The 24,429-nt window shown below is 42.2% G+C and overlaps 1 protein-coding gene across 2 annotated transcripts; it reads left to right on the top strand.

Moving 5' to 3' along the window:
• SMTNL2 (smoothelin like 2) lies at positions 1-24,243 on the top strand. Of its 2 annotated transcripts, none has more exons than XR_015731612.1 (9): positions 1-775; positions 11,840-11,927; positions 13,936-14,124; positions 14,878-14,973; positions 16,674-16,737; positions 18,667-18,834; positions 19,425-19,546; positions 19,761-19,912; positions 21,246-24,243. XR_015731612.1 is itself a non-coding variant. In XM_034421082.3 (9 exons), exons 1-9 carry the CDS (start codon positions 353-355, stop codon positions 21,370-21,372), a joined length of 1,425 nt encoding a protein of 474 aa, XP_034276973.2. In that variant the 5' UTR covers positions 1-352; the 3' UTR covers positions 21,373-24,243. The 2 variants fall into 2 exon arrangements, 1 of the variants encoding a protein (XP_034276973.2); XM_034421082.3 differs by having other exon boundaries at positions 19,425-19,542.
• The last annotated feature ends 186 nt before the right edge of the window (positions 24,244-24,429 follow it).

Below are 24,429 nucleotides of genomic sequence, written 5' to 3' on the forward strand. Positions count from 1 at the left end.
AGGGGCGGTCTGCTCAGGCAAGGGGAAATAGCCGGGCAGCACCGCTTGCTCGGTGTACTCCTGCCCGGCCCCTATCAGCCCCTGGAAACCTTCCTTTTGCACCCTCCCACCTGCTCCTTCCGCCCAGCCCACCCGCCTATAAAAAGAGCGGTTGGCGCTGGCAAAAAGAGACGGGGAAGGAAGCGACCGAGGGCGCTTTAGTGCTGCTTGAAAGCGGGCATCGCGTTCTAAGGGCGCTCGGCTTAGACAGACCGGCCGGGACTTTTGTTCTTTGGAAGAGGAAAGGCGCTTTTTTTTTTTTTTTTTTTGGACTAACCGGGGGTGGGGCGGAAGACCCATTTGCCGGGCCGCCATGGAGGTGAGCGCGGCGCGGATGTCGTCGAGCGACATCGCGGACCTGAACAGCCAAGACGCCCAGACGGTGTGCGAAGCGTTGGGCCGCTACGAAGAAACGCTTCGCGGCGCGGTTAAGGAGATCCACGTGGATATCCAGGTCTTTAAGAACGGCGTGGACCGGCAGGTGGCCGAAGTGCTGCGCTTGGCCAACCCGCTGGCCAGCACCGTAGCCGAGCTCCAGCAAGAGAACCAGCAGTTGCGGACCCAGGTCGAGCATTTAACTCAACAGGTGGAGATCCTCAGCCGGGCAGCCGGGCTCTCCGACGTCTTGGTCTCTAAGCCGGTATCTCCGACGGCGTTCGCGGCATCGCCGAAACTGGGCAGCAGCAGCAGCCGCTTTGCCAGCCACGCTAGACTGTCCCTTTCCAGCAAGAGTCAGGTAACCGTGTGGCAGGAGCGGGAAAGCGCCGTCCGTCAGACAGCTGCATGCAGAAATAACTTGGATCTCCTACCCCGCGTGGAAGGGATCCCTGGCGCTCTGTTGAGCCGGTCGGTTGCCCTCGGCCTTTCTGCCCCCGAGCTTTGCACAGATCTATGGCTTTTCCCTTCCATCCCCCGACCTCCAGCGCCCCCTTCCCTCCTCTTTCTTCCCTGTGCGATTTAACTTCTGCTTTGCAGCTCCACCCAGAAGGTCGCAGATAGGAAGAAGGGGGCTCTCGTACGCTCCGTCGGGGAACGTCCCGCGCTGCACGAAGATACCACGCCCCCCCCCTTCTCCCCGAACCTGGATCTTTCAATATTAACCGAACGTCCAGGGCGGAGCGGTGGAAGTTTTCGGGAGAAGTCCCTAGGGCTAACTAACCCTTTCTGCTGTTGGATTGGTGGTTCTCTTGGGAACCCTTTTGGGTCCCGTGCTGGGGCGGGTTTTTGTACGTGTGTGGAATCTGCGGGTGTTTTGTTGCGGACGGGGTTTGTTTGCGGGCAATTCGATTTGCGCCCCCCCTCCCGTCTCCGGTTTTGAGGGGTGGGAGCGCTCCCTGCGAGCGCGTTGACTTCTTGCGCATGTCTGAAACTGCGCTAAACTGAGATCTGGTTGCTGCTAGGCGGGGCGATGGTGGGCTAGGAATTTGGGGAAATTAGAAGGGGCAGGTCGCCTGCCGTCGCCCAAGCAAAAAGAAGCCATCCTTCTTAATCAAGCAGATTATCTTTCAAATAAAGCGGGATTTGATTTCGGATCAGGCTTTTCTTAATTACAGACTTGATTTCATCACTAATATCAAACTTTGGACACGGGTATAAGTGTGCTCTTAAGCGTGATCATAATATATCCTTCTGGCTTGGAAAGTTTTTCCAAGACAGCAGGATCCTTCCGTAAAAGAATTGGAACAAATCCTCTGTTGAAGGAGAGATGTTCAGCCAGGAGAAGGGACAATAAGAAGCAATGAAATCTTTTTCTTCAAGTATTTAAAGAGTTTTCCTGTAATTAAACGAACAGATTTGCTTAGTGTTTCAGAACCAGTGAGTTCATATTACAAGGAAGGGTTTTATATGAGGGCTGTGCTAATCACAAAACCTTTCGGCTTTCAGTTTAACCTGTTAGTCTGAAAAGATGCCACTGGATTCCTTCTGAAATAAGCTGATCCTAACTGATTCAATCTGTTTGAAAATGGAGCAGACTGCTTTGTTTCATGCTGTAAGTTTGTGGTTCAGTGTGTTGTACAAATCCAATAGGTTGTGTGAACCAGACTTCAGGTGCTTTATTTGTTTGGGCCTAATATGCTTTATGAATTTGCCGACTAGGATTATGTTTTACTAACCAGGTATGTTATATCAACTCAGCCACACTCTTGTAAGGTGGTGATTCATTCACTAGAATCTTTTAAAGATGAGCCCAGGTGCCAGGAGGACAGAGTGTTTTCTGCCAGAGGGAGCTAATTACACATGACCTTTGAGACCGTCTCCAACTCTTGATTCCTTTGGTTGTGAATCATGGTTTTCTTCTTTTTCTCCCACAATTCCCTTGAATGAGACATAGCTGACTGGCGCTAAAGCAGTTGTGCAGACATCTGTCCAATGTAGAGTTGGCCTATTGTAATTCACATAAGGGATTCCCTTTTCCATCTCAATAGGTGCTTCAGACAAGCTCCTTTCTCTCAAACTTTCAGACTGCGAATTGGTTGTTTTTTCACCACACCAAGTTGGTGAAACACCCTATGGCTGCTCTCTTTGCCCAGGATGTTAAAATTGCTTTGTGTTCACCTTGGCTATTTTTGAGGCTTAATAATGTTATCCAAAAGTTACGGCTTTGAGTGAAGTTAGAGAATGGATTAACTTTGTAACTGAGTTCAGTAGGTTATACAAGAGGGAGAAAATTACACCAAGATTATTTTATGATGCTTTTCAAAGACAGTGGAAAACAAAAATGTGACTTGTTCATCCATATAAAGAGAATGACTGAAGACCATCAGAAAGACTTCCACTCAAATAAGCATAATCAGTCCCCATGCATCTGAGATAGCTTTGATGATTTGATTATGCACTATCAAGTTTTTTCTCAACTCCTAGCGCCTACATAGACAGATTTTCTCCATGGCAAACTGTCTCTAATTTATTTTTCTAGGTCAGGAGTGTCAAACTCGATTTCATTGAGGGCCACATCAGGGTTATGTTTGACCTAGTGGGGCCGTGGCCAGGGTGGGTGTGGCCAGGTTGACATCACTCATGTTGGGGGCGCCTGTGGTGGCCTGAGTTCTCTGCCAGTAAAAATGGGCTCCCGAGCTCTGTTTTCGGCTGTGATGGCCTCCTGCAACCCACCGACAGTGAAAATGGAGCTTGGGAGGGGCACACACAGCCCTCCCGAGCTCTGTTTTTGCTGGCTGAGTCACTGCGGGCTGGTCCTTCGCTGTTTTCAGGGTGGCCCTCAGGCCAGATCTAAGTATCCCGTAGGCCAGATCCAGACCCTGGGCCTTGAGTTTGACACCCATGTTCTTCCAACAGTGCACTCATTGCCACTGTTATTGAATCCAACCACCTTGCTGCTAGTCATCCTCTTCCTTTCTACCCTTTTCTAGCATTAGAACCTTTTCTAGAGAGAAAGATCTTTGTGTTATCTGTCCAAAGTAGGATAATTTGATTCATTTGTGCCTTGAGTGAGACCTTCAGGTTGCTTTGTTTGATGATACATTAGATTGAGTTGTTTGGTTGTCCGTGGTATTCTCAGAAGTCTTGCTCAGCATTAAAGTTAAAAAGCATCAATTCCCTTCCTAGCCTGCTTCTTCAAAAATCCAACCAGGAGACTTAAAACCAGGATAGTTTGGGAATTACCCTTAACTTGCTTTGAAGGGGCAAAGGCTACAATAGATTTTGTGGTAATGTAAAGTGGGAAGGGAAAGAATTTTCTTCCCCTCCCATCATTCCCTGGTGACTGAAGTTCAGTTTCCTTTTAAAGTAAGATAAGTCTATATAAGATTTTAGATACCATTTTTCATGTGTTTTGTGAATTGCTGTGCAGTTTCTAGAGAACAGTGGGAAGGTGCATCTGGTGCCAAAAATAACATTCAGTCTTGTATCTTTGATTGTTTACCTCTACTTTAAGAGCTGTCTGAAAGGAGCAAGGGACTTGCACCATTACGTCTCCTACATACCTCTTTTCAAAAATGGAAAAATATTGTCTGCTGGAGTGCTTTGTCCACACCTATTAGCCTGAGGGTAACTTACCACATACTGGACTGTGTTTGTACAATACACCCAACCCAGTTTCTAAAGGAGCTCATTGGGGGGGGGGTTCTGAAATATATTTTTCAACCATAAATTATCTCAAATATCTCCATTTGCACAACTATGAAAACATTTACCAAGATTTTATACATTTTATAAATGCAGCCATTAGGTCTTCTAATGACCTAATGTATGCTGTACTGTATAAACACAGCAAAGATGTCTCTTTGCATAGATCTGCCTTGCAAATAATTCTCTCAGCGAAATGCCAGGGGTTGAATTGGAGGTCATGATTATGATAGGAAAAAGACACTCTACATATGCTCCAAGTAATTTTTCTCTCTCATTTTTAAATGTACTCCAGGACACAACGTAATATATATATACTGTTCAGATCCTATTCAGATCTGGTGTTGCAGCCTGCTGCCTCCTAAACTCTATGAAGATTGGTGGGATCCCGTGAGTTTATTTTCTAAATTTGGGCTGATGATGGCAGATGTAATAATTGGAAAGAGCTTTGGACTTGAAACATAAACTATCAGTCATTTATTTAGCCTGTGAATAGAAGAATATATGTTGGTTTGGGACATGGTGTCCAGCATCCATCATCTACCAAGGACATTTCTCAAACTGGAAATTTTCAAACTTGAGAGCATAGCACTCTTTATCTTTCCCTTTAGGATTTACTAATTCTCTTTCTGGCAACATTCATATACAGTACCTATGCCCCTACCCTCACAATCTCAATATATTCCTCCAACATTCCCAAATAGCTAGAAATTGACTCCTGTGGCAGGGGGGGTCTTTGTACAGTCTTTATGAAGCCAAATGTTACAGAAATTAGATAGGCCAAATAGACAGATCTGTCTGTCTGTGGAGATTCTTAGTCATCCAGTTCATCGTTTTCCCAAAGGAGCTTTTTCAAAAGCCAAATAGACTTTTTTTGTTTTTCCTTGAAGATCAAGCAAAGCTTCAGTTCTGGTTCGCTCAAACGTCTTCAAGGGAAAATAAAAAAAGTCTATTTGGCTTTTGAAAAAGCACCTTTGAGACAGACCTATCAAGCGGTTTCTTTTCAGGCTAAGCAACGCTGAAGAAAATAAGCAAGAAAGAATAAGAAAGAAAAATAAGAAAAATTAATTATAGGTACAAAAAAAGGAAACATAGCTAAAAGAAGTTTCCCCAGACATTCCATGCATAGTAGAGAACGTTATCAGCCTTATTTGCACCTATGCCACATATGCACCATTCTCTACCAAGTGTGAGTAAGCTGGATTTAAGCACCAGACCATGAGAATATATAGTAACAAGATCCCTGATGTTGAGTCAACTCACAAGGCTTATCTAAAAATTTCCTCAACAAAGCAGGAAAACAACAACCCCTTGGCTCTACTGTGTTTGACTATCCATAGTTATAGTCTTTGGCCTTTAACCAAATCAATTGACTACCTACCATAGCAGCTGAGTTCGTTCATTTGTTCAGCTTCAGTATACTCTCTGAAGAGTAGGTTCCAGGTAGCGCTCTTGTTAGTAATGGTGACTTGATCCCCTTCTTTCCCTAAATAATGTTTTTGAAAGCCTTATCAACTAGTAGCCTTCATTCTATTTTGTGGTGGTTGAATTCTGAAGGTTAATCATGCATTAGGTTATCTTTGCTCATTTCCCCCATTTGACAAAGGGAAAAAGCTGCCATAGCCCAGTTTCAAGGGGTTCTGACTCCCCCATTTAACCCTTTTTATTTTATTTTTTAATTTAGAAATGAGTTATGGGAACAGTCAGTGCACATTTCGGGAATGGCCAGCAAAGTAATCTTGGGGTTTCCTAAATTTCTCTGTTTCTCTGGCCAAAAACTGAGTAGCACCTCCCTATAAATTCCCGGAGAAGCCCATTATGTTTAAGTCAAGATGGATGTCATCAAATCATTGATAACCTGACTAGCTTGGGAAGGGCCATAGTTGGAGTATTAGCTGCAGTTGTGAAATTACAGTTATCACAGCTACCATGAAAATAAGACACAACAAGACACAATAAGCCCTAGCATGATTTTTCAGGATGCTTGTAATATAAGTGCTATCCCAAAAATAAGCCCCAGTTAAGATCATCAGCCAGACGGACGCATTTAGAACCGTATTCCCCCCCAAAATAAGCCCTAATGCATCTTGAAGCAAAAATTAATATAAAACCCAGTCTTATTTTCGAGAAAACACTGTATCACCTAGAAATGAAGGACTGCTTTTTTTTGCTTAGAATGGGACTGCAAAAAATTAAAATAACCACTGAGGAGCCTCTAAGACAGTGATGGCTAACCTTTTTCTCTTTGGGTGCCAGAAACGCACCCTTGCACATGCGATAGCGCACATCTGTGCGGGCACCCATAATGCAATGCACTGCCCCATGCATGTGCGCATGCCCCCCTGCGCATGTGTACGCAATCCCTCCCGCATACATGCGAGGGGTGGGATTAAAACATTTTAGCAACCTGCACCATGGAAGGGGGGGCGTTTTCGCCCTCCCCAGACTCCAAGGCTTTCCCCGAGCCTCAGGAAAGACAAAAACAGCCTCCCCTCACCTCCAGAGGCCCTCCGGAGGCCGGAAATCAGTCTGTTTCTGCACTTCCAGAACTTCCATGAGTCCCGTTTTTCGTCCTTCCCAGGCTCCAAAGGCTTTCCCCGAGCCTCTGGGAGGGAGAAAACTGCCTCCCCCGTGCTCTCGAGGCCCTCTGGAGGCTGGAAATGGGCCTGTTTCCGTACTTACGGAACTTCCGGGAGGCACGTTTTTCATCCTCCCCAGGCTCCAGAGGCTTTCCCCAAGCCTCTGGGAGGGCGAAAACAGCCTACCCTGGACTCCAGAGGCCCTCCGGAGGCTGGAAATGGGCACTTTTCCGCACTTCCGGAACGTGCACGCCGCTTCCCCTGCGTTCCCTCCTGTGCATGCACACATGTCTCCTGCATGCGCCCTGCCCTCTGTGCATCCTGAAAATCAGCTGGCCAGCGGGAGGCGTGCATGCACATTGGACGTGAGCTGGGCGATGGCTTGCATGCCCGCAGAGAGGGCTCTGCGTGCCAGCTGTGGCACATGTGCCATAGGTTCGTCATCACAGCTCTAAGAGATCTGGATTTTTGCAGCCCAGATCTGGTAGCTCCAAGACCTGGAATAAGCTTCAGCCATGAGTATTTATTGATGTGCCAAGCTATCCATTACTAACTCACAAATGCAATATCAGTATTGTTTGAAGTGTTAATAAAATTAAGGGAGTCAGGAGTGCCCACTACTTCCAAGAATATTGTCAAAAAAAGGCCAAACCCACTTCTAATCACCAGGAGACAAAATTATCTTTAGTGTGAATGCCCAAATGTGGTAACTCTCCTAGTTTATATGAATTCTGAGTTCACCATTTGACTGTCCTGTGCTCTGAGGAATCTGAAGAGAATAAAGCTGGATAACAATTGAGTTCATAGTCCTGGAAAATGCCAAGACTCGTTTTTTTCATCAAACTCATAATTGTTAGTTGAATTGGTTTTAACAAATAGTGTATTGATCTTTCTTTAATTAAAATTACATTTAATTGTATTAAAATTAAAATACAATTTTAAAATACAGATTAAAATTTGTTTTGTGCACAAAAAAGCAAGCTATAAAGTGAGAAGATAGTCAATACTATTATTACTTACTAATACTATTATATCATTTATGCTTCTACTAAGAAAGTTATCTAATTGGGTAATGAAACATCTGCAAACAAACACGTTTTGAGCACCCAGAATTCAAGTTATATCTCTTCTTTCCTTTAGAAACTGGGAGGAACAAATAAGAACCTCAAAACAAATGAAATGGGAGAGGCAGGCTATCCTTTGGTCCTCTTAGTCCTTGTTTTAGTACCATAGTTCTACCATATCAAGGTTGCCAGAATTCATATGACTAATGGCTGGCAGCAGTGTGATCCTGGAGTCCTAGCAGCCATCTAATAGTCATTCTGACTTTTGCAACCCAGATATAGCAATCCTATTTCTAAGTGTTGTTGATATGTAATTGCCATTATGTTAAGATATAATACACTTTGTTTGTTTGAATACAGCATGTTATTCAAACAGAGTCTTTTAATCAATGTTAATATTGAGCATATTGTATAAACCCAGCCACATGGTTGGCAGTGATCTGGACCACCTGGGTAAGTGATGAAGTACCATTATTGATGCATTTTCCTTATGCTCTTAATTGCCCAGAGCCTCCAACATCATGCCAATAAATGGAATGGCGTTCAGGTCTGTCCTTCTTCACAAAGTTGTCTTTCAAGGTTTCTTTTAGTCAACAGACTAAAATCTGGCTGAACAATCAGTCTAAAGTCTGACTTCCATTGTTTATCTCCTTGGCTAGGACATTTTCCTCCTTCATGCAGCCTCCAGCCAGAATCTGGTGTGGATTTTTTGAGCTCAAGCAGGGAAGCAGTGCACTGTTTCTGTGCTGTATTATTCAGGTGGCTGCGGCTTGGAACTATGGTGGATGTCATGACTATTTAACAGTGATGTCATCCTAAGGAGCTAGGCCCCATTCCTGGCCTTGGGGATAACAGAAAGAGCACTGGCAGCTGGAGCTCCCTTGAACTGCCATCAAGTGCAATAAACATCCTCTCCATTTCTATCAATGTGATTAATGGCTTTTCTGGGGAATAGTCCTGGTGTATGTTACGCCAAGTGGCACTGAAGGCTGACAGCTGCAATGGGATATGAAGTAAGGATTTTTGAGGGATGCGTATTTTGTTCCTGTAAATCTATGATGGTCTCGTGAGTGATTCCCAAGTTGGTTGGAGCTTAACTCCAGCATTTTAATCTCACTGTGATGTGTGATGATCCTTCACACTTGGAAACAGCTGAAGTTAAACTTTCTGCACAAGAAGGAAAAAGATCAGACTGGTTTGGATGCCTGTTCACAACCAGCGTATAACTTCAGGAGAGCTAATCATGTTCCCTTGGCTTATTTTGGCTCTAGACTAGTTTTTATGATGTTCTAGGAATGTTGCTGTTGAGTGAAGTTTTATTTCACTATTATGGGCCTCATCACAATTTCACTTGATGCTATTAGGTGGAAAAGAATGGATTCAGAGCTGACCTGGCCATCTGAGATTTCCCTCTGAGTTATGAGCGACTGTGACTACAATAGGATCCCACCATTAATTGCCTCTATAGTCCCTGACTCTAGGTAGTAGAAGACATTACCCAGAGCTCCTGTCAACTGCTGCTTGCAATACAATGGTCACCAGTCCATTTCAGTTGCTGTGCTGCCTCAAATGCTCCTTGTACTTTACCTGGCTCTCAACATGAAAGGAGATGCTTGCTCCTTTAGAAGGAAGCATAATATGTAGCTGTAACAACCATCACTGTTTCCCCGTATTCTACTAATTTCTGTAGTTGGATATTATTTCCTGAGCTGATATTATGAATAAAGAAATGGACAACCTGGTTGTTGCTACAGAGAAAATGCTCTGCAGATGCTTAGTTAGATCTTCTGTAATTGTCCCCTAAGTGTCAGAAGCAAGTTTTAAAGCCAAACCCTAACTCCATATATATGCATTTTGTAGTATGATGTGAATTTCGGTCTGATAGCTTATAGTTCTGTAGGTCATTTTATGATCATTTGTTTCGGGATGGAATTAGAAGAGAAAGAGGAATAAAGTGTTTTAACTCCTGAATTTTGCATTTGAAATTAATTTTTAAATATATAAAGAGTACTAGTTTGAAAATCAGGTAATGGCTACATCTGCATAACCACAGCTTGTAAGATCGGGTTTTATTGAATAAAGTATAACTTGTCTTTGAAGGGCATTGCAGCAATAATGTTAGTAACAATTTGCACATGTGTTTTTCCTCTGGTTTATTTTATTTTGTAGATAGCAAAAACACTGCAGAGATGTAGATAGGGAGGGAAATTTGTAGAGTTGTGATTGCAAGCAAATCAGAACTATGAAAAGTCAAATTCCGTTACAGGCTTGTGGAATTAATTTTCTTATTTTCTGCCAGGAACCTAATAATGTATTGCCTAATCAATTGGGGCTTTTCCTGTATTTGTTCAGTTGGAGGTTGTAATCTATAAGAGCATTTGTTTTCAATTGCTGACTCCTCCTCATAATATTATTCCTCCCCAGGTTTTCAAATGCCCTTTCCTCTCCTGCATTTCCAAATGTTTGTTCCATCATGTCTTTGAGACAAGGTTGCTGTGACTAATGTATTCTACTGCACATTGAATTGGTTCTTTGGTTTTTAATATTCAGATCATCAGTTTATATATAACTATATTGCGATTCATGGTTTTTAGTTTTGATGATCTGTTTATCTTCTCTATTAATCTTCTCTGTTTTAATCCAAGTGTAGATTTGGGGAATTGTACATTGCCCCAGGTTGAGAGGCTTTTTAACCCTATAAACAGAGCTGTCTGAGGGAGGTTAAAAAATTGTCAAGATGCAGCCATGACTGTATGATTGAAGCCCCACCCCATTCTAATATATGCATTACTGCTTATTGAAAAGTGTGGGGCTTTGCTTGCTTGGTCAAAGCAGCCATCTTCAGTTCTCTCATCTCTCTATATAGATGCCCCTGCTTGTAAATTAAGAAATAAGCTTGTCTGTTTCTTGGGGGGGTTCAAAATGGCCTCTGCTTCAGAAACTCTGCTTCTCAGGACATGATTTGGTGTAGTGGTAAGTGTTATCAGGCACAAAGAATCAGGGTCATCTGTTAGATTGCAGCATAGAAGATTTATTCAAGCCCATAGACAAAAATCTAGCTGACTAAAGTTTAATCCTAAACTGGCACAGGATAAGGGTCAATGGAATTCAGGTTGGTGGACTTGGACCACTTGTGGGAACCTAACAATTCTAAGCTGATGACATGCTTAACTCCACTTCCCCCTCCAGCTCTGCCTGCTTTTCTCCCACAAGTGTAAAATATGAATCGATAGCAACAACACTCCTTCCGGGCTGCAGGTATTCATTTTTAAATGCCACAACTTTTCATACTTAAGAGTTTAAGCCAGGTTTAGCCAGTAATGCTACTCTGTAGCAAAGTCCAGCCACCTTCAGTCCCTCTCCTTTAGGATGGGCAATGCTGGTTTGAGGACAGACTTGCATCCTTTTAGTCAGATGTTGTTGAGGATAATACAGAAGAATCTCACGGAGGTATTTTCAAGCAGAGTGGATGAAATTCAATTAAAATTTACAACTGAGGAACTAAAGCAGTTGATTTACAGGAAAACAAATCAAATGTACACTGGGGAACAGCTTTTATTCTTGGCCCCCAGAGGAGATGGATTTAGATTTAATAACATTACTAGTACCTCATACATATTGTATGTTATCTTCCCTCCCCAATCTTTTTTAAACAAACGTAGCTACAAAAACATAAGTACATGTTCTGGTGGGATGGCTTTAAGCCACTTACTTAGATCACATATTGCATTAATCCATAGGTTGTATGACCCATATTTTATTAAATAAAACACCCACTGTAAGCCATAAACCAGGGTATGTAAATCAAAATTGGCTGGGTTCCCAGAATTGACTAAGCCATAATAAAGTTTGTTCTTTTAGCTTTGTGTATTTTGTGAGCACAGACGCAAATTCTCATCAGTCTACTCTAGGCACTTCTCTTCCCTTTCAACAATGCAATGCGTCCTCTTCCTTTTGGCAAACTTGGAAGTTGGGGGTTTCCAATCTGGGATGGCCATCTGCTCTCTGGTGTTTTTTACACCCCCCCCCAAGTAAATGCTTGTAACAGTGTGCATTATCTTTCTACCTTTGCAGAGCTTGGACATTGAGGATGAAAAGAACTTTATGAACAAAAGAACTCCTGATTCAGCCATAACTGAGAATGGGCATCAGTTGTTAGGAGGTAAGGAAAGGAAGTTCTTTTAGTGAGAACATAAATTTTTACCAGTTTCTGATGTGGTGAAAGTCAAACTGGCTTTTCGAGTGATACTGCACAGGCTCTGGAAGTTTGATTCGCTCTTTTTTTCCTGCCTAGAGTACAAGAAGGAAAATATCCATTTAAGCTAGGAAGGAAATAAAGAATGTCTTTTAAATCACTAAATATTTTGACGTTTACCACATTGAGCTTAAACCCAGGTGGATGGCCAGCATTCTGTTAACAAGTTATAATGGTTCAAACTGAAATAGTATTTCATGTTTTAGGAGAGGGCGATTTTTTAAAAATATGTGAATAAGACCATTGTATGTAGTACCCTATTTAGTTTATTTATCAACTACCTCTGTTTAGTGATCATTAGCAAATACGATGGTAATAAAAAAAAATTCTGAACAATGTGCACATTCACAACCAAATTTAGTATGCCTGACAATCATGCATGCCAGAGTGAGAATAAGGCTGCCATAGCTGTACAAGAATTTTATCTGGATAAGACGCCAGCAACCACTGTTCTTTGCAGCATCTTCCTCTCTCAATTAGAGGTAGTCCTCAACTTACAACAGTTCATTTAGTGATCATTCAAAATTACAATAGCACAGAAAAATGTGACTTATGATCATTTTTTACAGTTACGACTTTTGCAGCATCCCATGGTCATTTGATCAAAATTCAGATGTGATGAGATGGACAAATTAACAAAAGAGCTCAAAGAAAATACGGAATATTATATAATCTGGCACAAATGGTATAAGTGGTTAGAGACTAGAAATAATGGATAATAAAAATAGGGGTGAAATTTGAAAATGGAAAGAATGAATATGATAATGTATAGAATGTATAAAATCAATATGATTGTTAAGAAGTACAGTGTAATTAAAAGAGAAAGTGACAAGAAGAAAATGGAATAGTATAAAGGGAAACGGGGGAGAATGTAAATATTAGAAGATGACCACCATGAATAAATGACCACCACCATATATATATGTTGTATGTTTTGTATTTGTCATATTGTGTTATAATAAAAATTAAAATTAAAAAAAACAACAAAATTCAGATGCTTGGCAACTGAAAGGTCATATTTATGACCTTTGCTGTGTCTCAAGGTCATGTGATCCCCTTTTGCGTCCTCCTGACAAGCAAAGTCAATGGGGAAGCCAGATTCACTTTACAACCAGGTTACTAACTTATCAACTGCAATGATTCACTTAACAATTGTGGCAAGAAAGGTTGTAAAATGGGGCAAAATTCACTTAACAACAGAAATTTGGGCTTGTCATACGTTGAGGACTATCTGTATGTGTTTATTTAGCAACCATTTTGCTTAACAACTTGGTCTTTGGAATGGAACTAGTCATTAAATGGGGAGTGGGTATATAGGAATGATTTCCTAAATAAATATCGATCCATTTTTAAAACAAGACATTTATTGAAAAGAAAAGTCCTTGGTGCTCTCTGAGCTTGGTTTTTTTCTGGCCGACATTTTTTTGCAAACAACCAAGCTCAGAGAGTACCAAGGGTGCCTCATTTCAGCCCTGAGGTACAAATATTCTCCTTTAGGCAGCATAAACAAAGTCATGAATGTCTTTTAAACAACTAAAAAAAAAGTCTATGATGAAAGCATAAATTTTCTTGGTTCCATATCTGAACATATCCCAATAAACATCAAAAATGGAATTTACTGGGCTGTATTGTCAGAAAAAAGTTGGAGATTGGTGTTCTTGTTGTTTATATGCTGTAATCAGACAATTAGTTGGCCATTTGTTTACTTTGCTTAAAGGAGTCTCATATTTGTGGCGTTTGAACCTTCCTTAAATGATATTATTCTAAGAAAAATAGTATTTACAAAGAACTCCCTGGAAAATTTGAGGCAGTGTAGAATTTTAAATAAAAAAATTGATCCCAACGTAGTTTTGCTCTTTTCCTCACCAGCTCTGGCTAGTCTCAACCAAGAAACACTCTTCTCTTCACTTTTCAGATTCTCCTCTTGAGGCACATGCTCCAGCCATGTCTTCACGGATGCCCCACCAGCCTGTTACTGCAGTAACTAGAGTACCGGAAACGTTTTCAGGAGAAATGGTTGGCTCGCCAACTGTGCCAAACTCTCCCGGTGGGCAGCAGAGCAATGCTCATAATGAGACTGTGTCCAAAACATTGATTCAAGCAGGTAAAATAATCCCCATTTGTGCAAGTCTAGCTGTGCAAAGGTACCTATTAGCGCTATGCACCCTTTAAAAATGATGTGGAAGAAATGCTTTTGAACTTCACATGAATACAGTGCCTCTCTGCTATTGATTAAAGCAGTTTTCTTTTCTTCATATCCTAAGAAACTACCCTAAGAGTCATATGGTGAGTCAACTTTTAAAGTGGGAGCACTTTTATTCAGGACTCTGCATAACCCCTGAAAAAAAAGCTGTGGCTTCTTTAATGAATAGCAGAGAAGTTCTCTACAAGACTCCAAATATGATGGAATTACTGGAAGTGGTTTTCATCAGTAACCCAGGAGTGTCCCATTGCATCCATTTCCTCACACATCTCTTTAAAAATATCTTAGAGCTAAACCTGTGGGTAAATGTGAGAAAGAAAAACATAACTTTTTTGTGCATTAAAATTGGGCCGGTCCTTTTCTTTTAAATAAAAACATCAGAGAAGTAGGGCTTTGTTCTGGGAAGTGTTATCTCTCACAATGCATTCCCACAACATATTTAACTTAGTTACAAAATTAAACCATTTGTACACTCACATAGAATCTCATGCTAGTCGAATGGGCTGTTGGGCAAATGCTGACTTGTTGACACATAGCCTTTTGATATGAGGGATCTAACCTGGCTTGATGGGTTAACGGTCTAATTTTGAGCTCTGATTTTCTTCTTCTCTCTATAAAACAAAATGACATTTTTTGCTCTTTGTTAAAAAAAAGAAAAAGAGGTGAAAGGTGCTAGCAGTTCAACCGCAAGCACTGCGAAGAACTGGAACGTGAGTTCAGTGAGGACAACAAATGCTTCCTTTACTTCAGGTTGGCAAATGTGTTTGCATATATTTTCATTATGTTTGAATAATACTTTTCTATGCTATTATACCATGGTATGGAAAAACTGACACAATAAATAGGTTTCCAAAGGCTTCCATGTTCAGGTTCCATACATTTACCTTCAAATATCTGAATTTTAAATACATTTCTTATTTCTTATTTTAATGTTTTATATTGTATTTTAATTATATGACTGTAGGCTACCTAGAGTCACCTTGGTGTGATAGGCGGCATAGAGTTTTAATAATAATATTTTTTTAATGTTCAACAGTCTTTGTGCAAATGCTGCCTGATTGACATTTGTATCGGGCAGATGTTTGGCTGAAGAACAGGTACCCCTCACTGAAAGATGAAGACCTGGGGACTAGAAGTTGTATGGAAACCAGGTGGCTTAATTAGAGTGGAAGCAGAGGTGTCCGCAAGATCAGAGGGATTTAACAAAATGATAAAAACAGTCCATGCTGTTCTGAAACAAGCTGTACCCCTTTGATTTGTGCATTGTGTGATATCACGACACATAAACAAAAGGGGTGGAGTTTGGAGGGGGAGTTTGTTTTCATCTTCAAAATTAGCAAGTGGGTAGACTCTTGGTGCATGGTGAAGACATGGGCTGCTCTTCACCATACCACTGCCATCTTGCTGATTTCAACACATGCTTATAGTGTCATCAGCTAAGGAACTTCTGCCTTAATGTGCCTCAGATGGGCTTTGATCCCAGACATGGGTGTCTGCAGCAGATTCCACAATGTCAAAGTGGATGCAGCAGGACAATTGAAGCCTTGCCCCTGTTTATCATGCACTGTGCACATTGCATATGTGGAAAAGGAGATGGGCTTCCATCTCCAGTCACTCCCACTATTTTGACATAATTGACTCTATTCTGCATCCACTCCATCCACTCCAACTCCAGATGCCACTGAGAGAAATGCTTCAGGAGCCACTGTGAGAAATAATAGGACTCTGCATGATTCAAAAATTGATTAGGCGGACTGCTTCAGACCTTGTGAAAATGAGCACAGCACCCTTCTGTTATTCATCAAAATAGACTTGGGTGTTGTTTTTTAAATTTATTTTAGGCTTCCATATAAATCTGGAAAAAAAATTGCTGCTGTTTAAGGATTTTTTTAGTGGCTCAATTTCTTAGGGCCATCTTTTTTTCAAGTTCAGGCAGGGTCTGAAAATGATGTGGCTATTTTAATTAGCAGAGAGGTTCAATGCTTACCCAGAGTTCAAAGCATTGTTTTGGAATCATTTTGAAGTCCTAAATGTGCTGAACTGCATAGTTTTTAATATAGTCCAAATATATTTATATGGTGACCAATAAAAATCTGAATCTATTTTTTTAGGCGATTTTGATGCATTTGTACTTAATCTTAGTAATATAAGCAATCCTAAAAAAATTATCTGAGTACTTTATATCCTGATCCAGATTAAACATCAGTTTGCCTTTCCTGGGTTTGTAATTCAAAGGTGAAATCTAGATAGTAAAGAATTCCTCTCATATGACATTGGTGGATTGATCATCAGTATCAGTGAATTGCAAATCCCAGCCGCTTCTCTATTCAGAGCATGATTCCCTCTCTCCCTATACACAAACGTGGCATTCCACCCACCCCCTCAAAAACAAATGCTGAAGGACAATGATCTGGGAGAGACCCAATTTCTTTATTTAATTTTCTGTGCAGATAAATTTTCTTCGGGGACAAAATCCACATCGACTGTAAGCTATGGAAGCCAATCTAGTGAAAGGTGAACATTCTTGGATTTGCAAGTATCTGCTCTTTGGGTTTTATTGTAATAAGGGCAAAGCATGGACATGCTATTGGGTGGAATAGACATTGGGCCTTTTCCCCACTGCTGACCTGTGGAAAATTTGTACCACTGTGAAATGTGCTGTCCCCATTTCCTATTATGCCATATTCTTCCCTTTTCTTGCACTGTTTCCAGTCATTGCAGTACTCTTGACTTCCCACCAAGGTGAGCCTTACAGATTTTGCACATCTTAAAGCTGCCCTCGGATGGTGTTAAAGCAGCAGTCCCCAACCTTTATGGGTTGGTGGCCTGGCGGGGGTGGGTGGGTAGAGGGGAATCAGCCTGCTGCTTGGGCAAGTTGAGCTTCTCATATCCACGCCGGCCTGCCATTCAGGCAAGTTGAGCTGTGTGTGTGCACCAGCCAGCCACTCATGTGGCCTGGTTCCAAACATGCCATGTCCAGGTAGTAGGCCGCAGCCTGGGAGTTGGGAACCCCTGTGTTAAAGAAGGGAAACATTGCTTCAACATTAGTACAGCTAAGAAGCCTTAAGCCTGTCTCACTCTGAAGCAGGGGACAAAATAGTTGCAGTGTTATGGATATATGGCAGAAAAATATTATTAGAAGGCAGTAATATGTGCCAAGATAAAACTAAACTAATAACACAGGTGTGGTAACGTCATATGCATTGCCACTGTTTCATACTTGTTTCCCTCTAAGTTCACAAAGTTTGTATGATGACATCTTTGTGTCCATGTTGTCATTTGCCGTCTGCTTTTACTCCCTGAAAATGTTATGAAGAGATGTTTGTGCTACGGTCATGGCCAGTGGGAAAAAGCTCATTGGTTTGGTTTGTTTAAACAGGGTTTGTTAACTAAACTATATTTGGCTGTAGCTATATCTCACATTACATTAAGTCATAATGTAGGAATTGAGTTTAGCACAAGTTTTTTTTAATTGGGAAAAACATAAATGGGAAGCTAGCATAGAGTAGAGTAGAGTAGAGTAGAGTAGAGTAGAGTAGAGTAGAGTAGAGTAGAGTAGAATAGAATAGAATAGAATAGAATAGAATAGAATAGAATAGAATAGAATAGAATAGAATAGAATTCTTTATTGGTCAAGTGTGATTGGACACACAAGGAATTTGTCTTGGTGCTATAGAATATATGGTATAGAATATAGCTCCACCCCCAAGCATAATCTTTATTTTCAAGAATGCCTCTGGGCCCTAAAGATAAAGGTAAAGGTTCCCCTCGCACATATATGCTAGTCGTTCCCGACTCTAGGGGGCAGTGCTCATCTCCGTTTCTAAGCTGAAGAGCCAGCGCTGTCCCGAGACGTCTCTGTGGTCATGTGGCCGGCATGACTAAATACCAAAGGTGCATGGAACGCTGTTGCCTTCCCACCAAGGTAGTCCCTATTTTTCTACTTGCATTTTTACGTGCTTTCAAACTGCTAGGTTGGCAGAAGCTGGGGCAAGTAACGGGAGCTCACTCTGTTAACGCAGCGCTAGGGATTCGAACCGCCGAACTGCTGATCTTTCTGATCAATAAGCTCAGCGTCTTAGCCATTGCATCCTCAAAACTCTGGGCCCTACATAGGAATAAATAATAACAGAAAACAAAAATGGTAGGAACTGCAGCCTATTTAAGTGTAGTTTCAGCCTTTGAATAAGTGGTCATTGTTTTGTTTTGTTTTACTATGCATATCTTCCCTGGCTGTTGTGTTTTGAGAGAGCCCATGTCATGGTTTTAAAATTTCAGATATGCCTACTGATCCAAATTGTGTGTACAATATGTAGTGGACCTGATGTAGCATACTATATGAATCCAGCTATTGTATTGCATCCATTTTGGAGAACCCAATGAGTCATCCTTTGCAACTGTGTTCTTTTGAAATCTATTTTCTGTCTTTTTTTGTGGGGGCAGTGTCACAAGCCAACAAACCCAGGCTTCAAAGTCTCACTCTTCACCTTCTTCAGTCCATCGACAAGTGGAAAAGCGAAGAGAACTGGTGAGATCTCAGACTCTTCCCCGGACCTCAGAGACTCAGTCTAGGAGAGCACTCTTTGAGAAGTTTGAGCAGGATACTGGAAAGTAAGTTGCTCCCTTGGGTCCAGTTCAACTTTTAGAGAGTTAGTTCAGAGAAGACCTTCAGGGGATCTAAAAACAGCTGCCTTAAATCAGGTCACAGTTTCTAGCCTAATGGTTTGCACTTGTTTGTCTGCAGGACAAGGCTATGCCAGAAGCTCTGTTCTGGTAAAAACACAACAACTCTAAGAAAAATGTAAAATTGGCTAATCCTTAGCATAGTATAGTTCCTACTTTAGTTTCAACAGTTTACTTAGGCAGCATCTTTAGTTAACGCAAAACAGCACAAATCATTGCCATGTTCTCCAACCAGCGTGCAGGAAAAAAAAGGTCTTAAAAACATTTGTTTTACTTATGCTAAAGTAAAATGTGGAGGAATTGAATGGGAGAGAAGGGATTTGAATGGGAAGGTAAAGGCTAACACTCCCTCAGTTTTCTGATGTTCATCGCATACACAGGATAATGATATTCAAATGTGACCATTCCTCTGATGAAATAAGAAAATTCTGGGCAGAGGAGCTGGTTTTTCCATTTAAAGTACTACCCCTCTAGATGACAGCATTGATTCCTTCTCTTTGTGTCCCTCATTTGTCCAGGGGGAAAAGTGTAGGCCGGACCAAACTCAAAAGATCCCAGAGTTTTGCAGTTGCCAGTGCCAGCAGCATCAAGCAAATCCTCTTGGAGTGGTGTCGGTCCAAAACTATTGGCTACAAGGTAGGTAAGGAATTCTGTAAACTGCATCCCTTCCCCACTTCTTCACTGTTTCACTTTGTGAACCCATATGAAGTAGTACAACTTCTGGTTCCCCGCAGATACTTAAATTCAGGCTTCTCTACCCCAACTCTGTCAGATTCTTATCCTGAATTACAGTACTTGCATTCCCTTTCTTGTGCCCTGCCACCCTCCCCACCTCCACCTTCCCCGTCCTCCAGCACATAGATCTGCAGAACTTCTCCTCTAGCTGGAATGATGGGATGGCTTTCTGTGCACTGGTGCACTCCTTCTTCCCTGAAGCATTTGAATACCACACATTGGACCCCACCAAGCGCAAGGAGAACTTTGAATTGGCATTCACAACAGCTGAGTAAGTATTAGTATAATTAGTATTAGTATAATTTTATTTCTATACCGCCCTTCTCCCGAAGGACTCAGGAGTACAGTACAGCCTATTTAAAAACACAAGACAAACATCAATTAAAAATTTAAAATTATTAAATAAATTCGGCTCAATTTAAAACCCCAGAAATTTAAAATACCCCAATTTAAAATTATTATGTTGATAGCCCGGCCTGGCAGGGTCTTCAGTGCACAGTGAAATACCCGGAGGTCGGAGATCTTATGTATTTCTGGGGTCAGTTCATTCCACAGGGCTGGGGCTCCCACAGAGAAGGCCCTCCCCCTGGGTGTCGCCAGCCGACATAACTTGGCCGATGGCACCCTGAGGAGACCCTCTCTGTGAGAGCGAACTGGCCGGTGGGAGGCTATTGGTGGCAGAAGTCGGTCTTGAAGGTACCCGGGTCCTATGCCATGGAGCGCTTTAAAGGTGGTGACCAACACCTTGAATCGCACCCGGAAGACCACTGGGAGCCAGTGCAGCTCGCACAGGAGGGGTGTCATGTGGGCACAACAAGTTGTGCCTATAACCACCCGCGCGGCCGCATTCTGGACCAGTTGGAGCCTCCGAGTGCTCTTCAAGGGGAGCCCCATGTAGAGACCATTACAATAGTCCAGCCGGGAGGTGACAAGGGCGTGAGTGCCGTGCGCAAGGCGTCCCGGTCCAGAAAGGGCTGCAACTGGCGAATCAGGCAAACCTGATAAAAGGCCCCCCTGGCCACGGCCGTCATATGCTCTTCTAAAGACAGCCGTGCATCCAGGAGGACACCCAGATTGCGAGCCCTCTCTGTGGGGGGCAAAGATTCACCCCCAATAGTCAGCGATGGCACCTGCTGACTATATCGGGACGCCGGAAGCCACAGCCACTCGGTCTTGGAAGGGTTGAGTCTGAGCCTGTTCCTCCCCATCCAGACCCGCACGGCCTCCAGGCAGCGAGACATCACAGCAAGGGCATCGTTGGGGTGGTCTGGGGTGGAGATGTATAGCTGAGTATCATCAGCGTACAGATGAAACTTCACCCCAAAACCACGCAAACCAAGCAAGTAGGATGCTATGGTTATAAGTTGCCTGCTCTAAATTTATAGTAGTTGCACAGAGCTGTTAACTTCCCTTGGTTAAGAAGGCTACCCTTTTAAACCCATGTCTGATAATGAAAAACATGAGGACATTAATTTTGAGGAAAGTTTTGTAAGAGGGTGGGTTGGTACTTACCGCCTTGGATGATAGTTTTCCTCCATTTTTCGATTTCCAATTTTTCCAAATTGCCTTCCTTCCTAAATCTGATGCTTTGCCTCCCTTTGTAGAAAAATGGCCAACTGTGACCGCTTGATTGAAGTGGAGGACATGATGCTGATGGGCCGCAAACCAGACCCCATGTGTGTCTTCACATACGTGCAGTCTCTCTACAACCACCTTCGGCGCTTTGAATGAATCCAGGAAGGCCATGACTCTTAGAATGGGACTGCTCCACAGCTGCTTTTGTGCTAATGTTTGGTGCTGCTACACAGCTGCTTGCATCCCTGCAGAGGGAAGTCCCAGGCCGCTGGACACAGCCACAAGCCAAAGAGAAAGAAAAGATAAAAACAGTCAAGGTTCCAGGGCAGCTAGAGCTCTTGCTGAAAAAAACGATAGAAGGCCAGCAGTTCCTTCCTTGTTCTCTCTAGGCAGCTGTGAATAGAGATTCTTGTTCCAAGAATTTCCTTTTAACTATATGTGCAAGCTGATTTGACCAAATTGACCTAGAGGGATAATTCAAGCATGATCTCCTCTTCTGCTCCCTGTTTTTCTTCCATAGATGTCTCTCAAAAGTATATAATGCTATGTCTATCATTTGTGGGCAGCTATGCTATCAGTTGCTTCATATGATATCCCCCTTCTTTTCCCCCAATTCCTTATGCTCTGGAATTCCTGGGATAGATTAATGCATAGAGACAGATTCCAGTGTGGATAGCTTGAAGGCTAATGTGCAAATTCTCCTGATCACAGGGGCTTCTTGCATACTTTTAGAACTCAGCTTGTTTCCAAAGGCTGCAGTATTGAAACCTGTTTTCCTTCAAACCAAAAGACTTGCTTGTACATTTTTTTTTAAAAAAAATGCTCTTGCAATAATGCAGTATATTAACCTGCATGACCATAACTGAAACTTCACCACAATTTGCTTTAGCATTACTTTCCCCCAATATCTGTTAATCTGTCACCTGAAAGCTGCATGTTGAATCTTGCTTTGGACCCACCTGAAACTGAGCTCAGGGAAAAAATGAGGACTCAGTCAGGCGATAGTATCTGATACTGAAGCAGGTATTGGCAACCATGTGAGGGTTATCAGATTTAGCATTTGGAGGGGGGGAGGGGGAGAGGTTTAGGGAAAAGAAAGTCTACATGAAAAGTGCAGAAAAAGGCAACAAAAAAGGAACAAATGAGGCAGAAAAGCCACAAAGAAAGGTGCAGTGAGGCAATCTGGCTGGAGGAGAACATATATATTATTTTTCCTACTTGTGGGGAGGAGTTTATTTTTTAAAAAAACTATTAAACCTGTTATAGGTGTACATTAGTAGGAGCAGGCTCTGGGGGAGGCAGAAATGAGAGCTGTGGGATGCATAACCCTGAGCCCTGAGGTTGCTCACTCCTGCAACAGAGCAAGAATACTTACCCTAAATAGCTATGGTGATGCACAAGGACTGCGTGGAGAGACTCTTATGGTCAGATTGTTGAAATTCTGCATAATACTTGCATACCTTAGTCTTCTGGTCTTGAAGGAATGAGGAGAATTTGCTCTTTATGATATACATCAAATTCCCAGGAGGTGATTGCCAGAAAGGAGACTGATTACAGCAAGAGCACCACTGAGTCCAAAATGTTTGTCCAAAATATTTGAAGTAACTGGTGCCAGATACATCAGTCCTAATGCATGCTAACTGAGAATTCTGGATGGTACCAGATTGGTAAGAGTCCTCTTAGAACCGTGATGGTGAACCTATGTGGCACGCGAAGCCGTATCTGGGCATGCGAGCATTGCCCTAGCTCAGCTCCAGCGTGCATGCGCGCACCGGCCAGCTGATTTTCAGGCCTTCCAGGCCCACAGAAGTTCAGAAATGGGCTGTTTCTGGCCTCCGGAGGGCCTTTGGGGGGTGGGGAAGGCCGTTTTTGCCCTCCCCAGGCTCCAAGAAAGGCAAAAAAGTTAGCCATCACTGTCCTAGAAGCATTTGCTCTGGTATGTGGGAGAATTATGCTCAGTAAAATAAGGAAGAGGCTCCAGATCTTCCAAAACTATCGTGGCTAAAATGGAGTCATGGTTCAGATTAGCTGGGAAAAGTGTTTACATCCACCCATAAGAAATTACGCTGCACTGAGACCACACCATTAGAGAAATAGCCAGCCAGCTAAGGTGCAGCACGCTTCTAATCTCAGTTTGGGGATTTGCTGTTCACATCTTGAAGCTATTTTGAAAACGGTCTCAAGTATTACACAAGATTTTGCATGAAAGCAAGTTGCCTAGTATCAGCATAAGCTGCTTTATATGACTGACCCCCGCTGGCCACTCGTTAAGAGTTAAATACTTAGTTCTGTACTCCGGGGAAATTAACTTTGTCTCAAACATCCTTTGGATTTGGGCTCAAACTCTTCTAAACCCATCATTGGCTAGACTAAGCTATTTACACAATATTTTAATTTTCTCTTGATCCAGTTAACTGTGTTGTATGATTAGGGACAGTGTGACCTGAATCCTAGGGTCATGCAGTTTTCTAAACATGAAATCCAGATTAACAAAACCCAATTGCTGGGTTCACATAGCAGCTTTTGCATGAAGAAACCAAATTATGGTTAGGTTGGTGGCCTGATTTACACAAAATGTTAAGATAAGGGCAGGGATCCCAGCACATTTAATTTAGCTTCATCTACCATGTATGTCCAATCATGTATGCTTGTGTATGTTTGGAGTAGGATGTATGTCATAAGTCATGACTTTATTCAAATGAAGAAAATAATATAAATTGGACATGACTGACAGATTATGGAATTTGTACCATTTGTATAATGTCACTGGCTCATGTCCCATCATCCTGATTTTTGCAGACATCTATATAATCACAGCTATTTGGCTATCCTGAAGCAGCAGGAATGTGTGTTTTGGGGTGAATTAGTGATTTTTAGCTGTCTGGCCCACACAACTCTGCCACTACAGACCTCCATCAACTTCTTGCCAAGGTGTTTCCCTGCACAGTCAATAGCTTGCTCAGAGCGGTTTCCTGCCTTGGGGCTGTACAGATGGCCACTATAAAACAAATAAAATAAAGGCAGCTTTGTGTTTGGTCCTTATTTTATTCTTAGGAGCAAAATACATGAAATTATAAACTATAACTCATAAGATGACAAATGAGTGGAGTCAGATACTATAAGCATTAGAACAGCTGATCCTTCCTGAAAGGGTGTGTGAACGATGATTTATTAAATTTTATGTGGCCACCCATTCCAGTGGACTCCCAAAAG

Source organism: Pantherophis guttatus, chromosome 1, assembly GCF_059756535.1.
Source record: "Pantherophis guttatus breed Tessera chromosome 1, ASM5975653v1, whole genome shotgun sequence".
NCBI classification, from domain to species: domain Eukaryota; kingdom Metazoa; phylum Chordata; class Lepidosauria; order Squamata; family Colubridae; genus Pantherophis; species Pantherophis guttatus.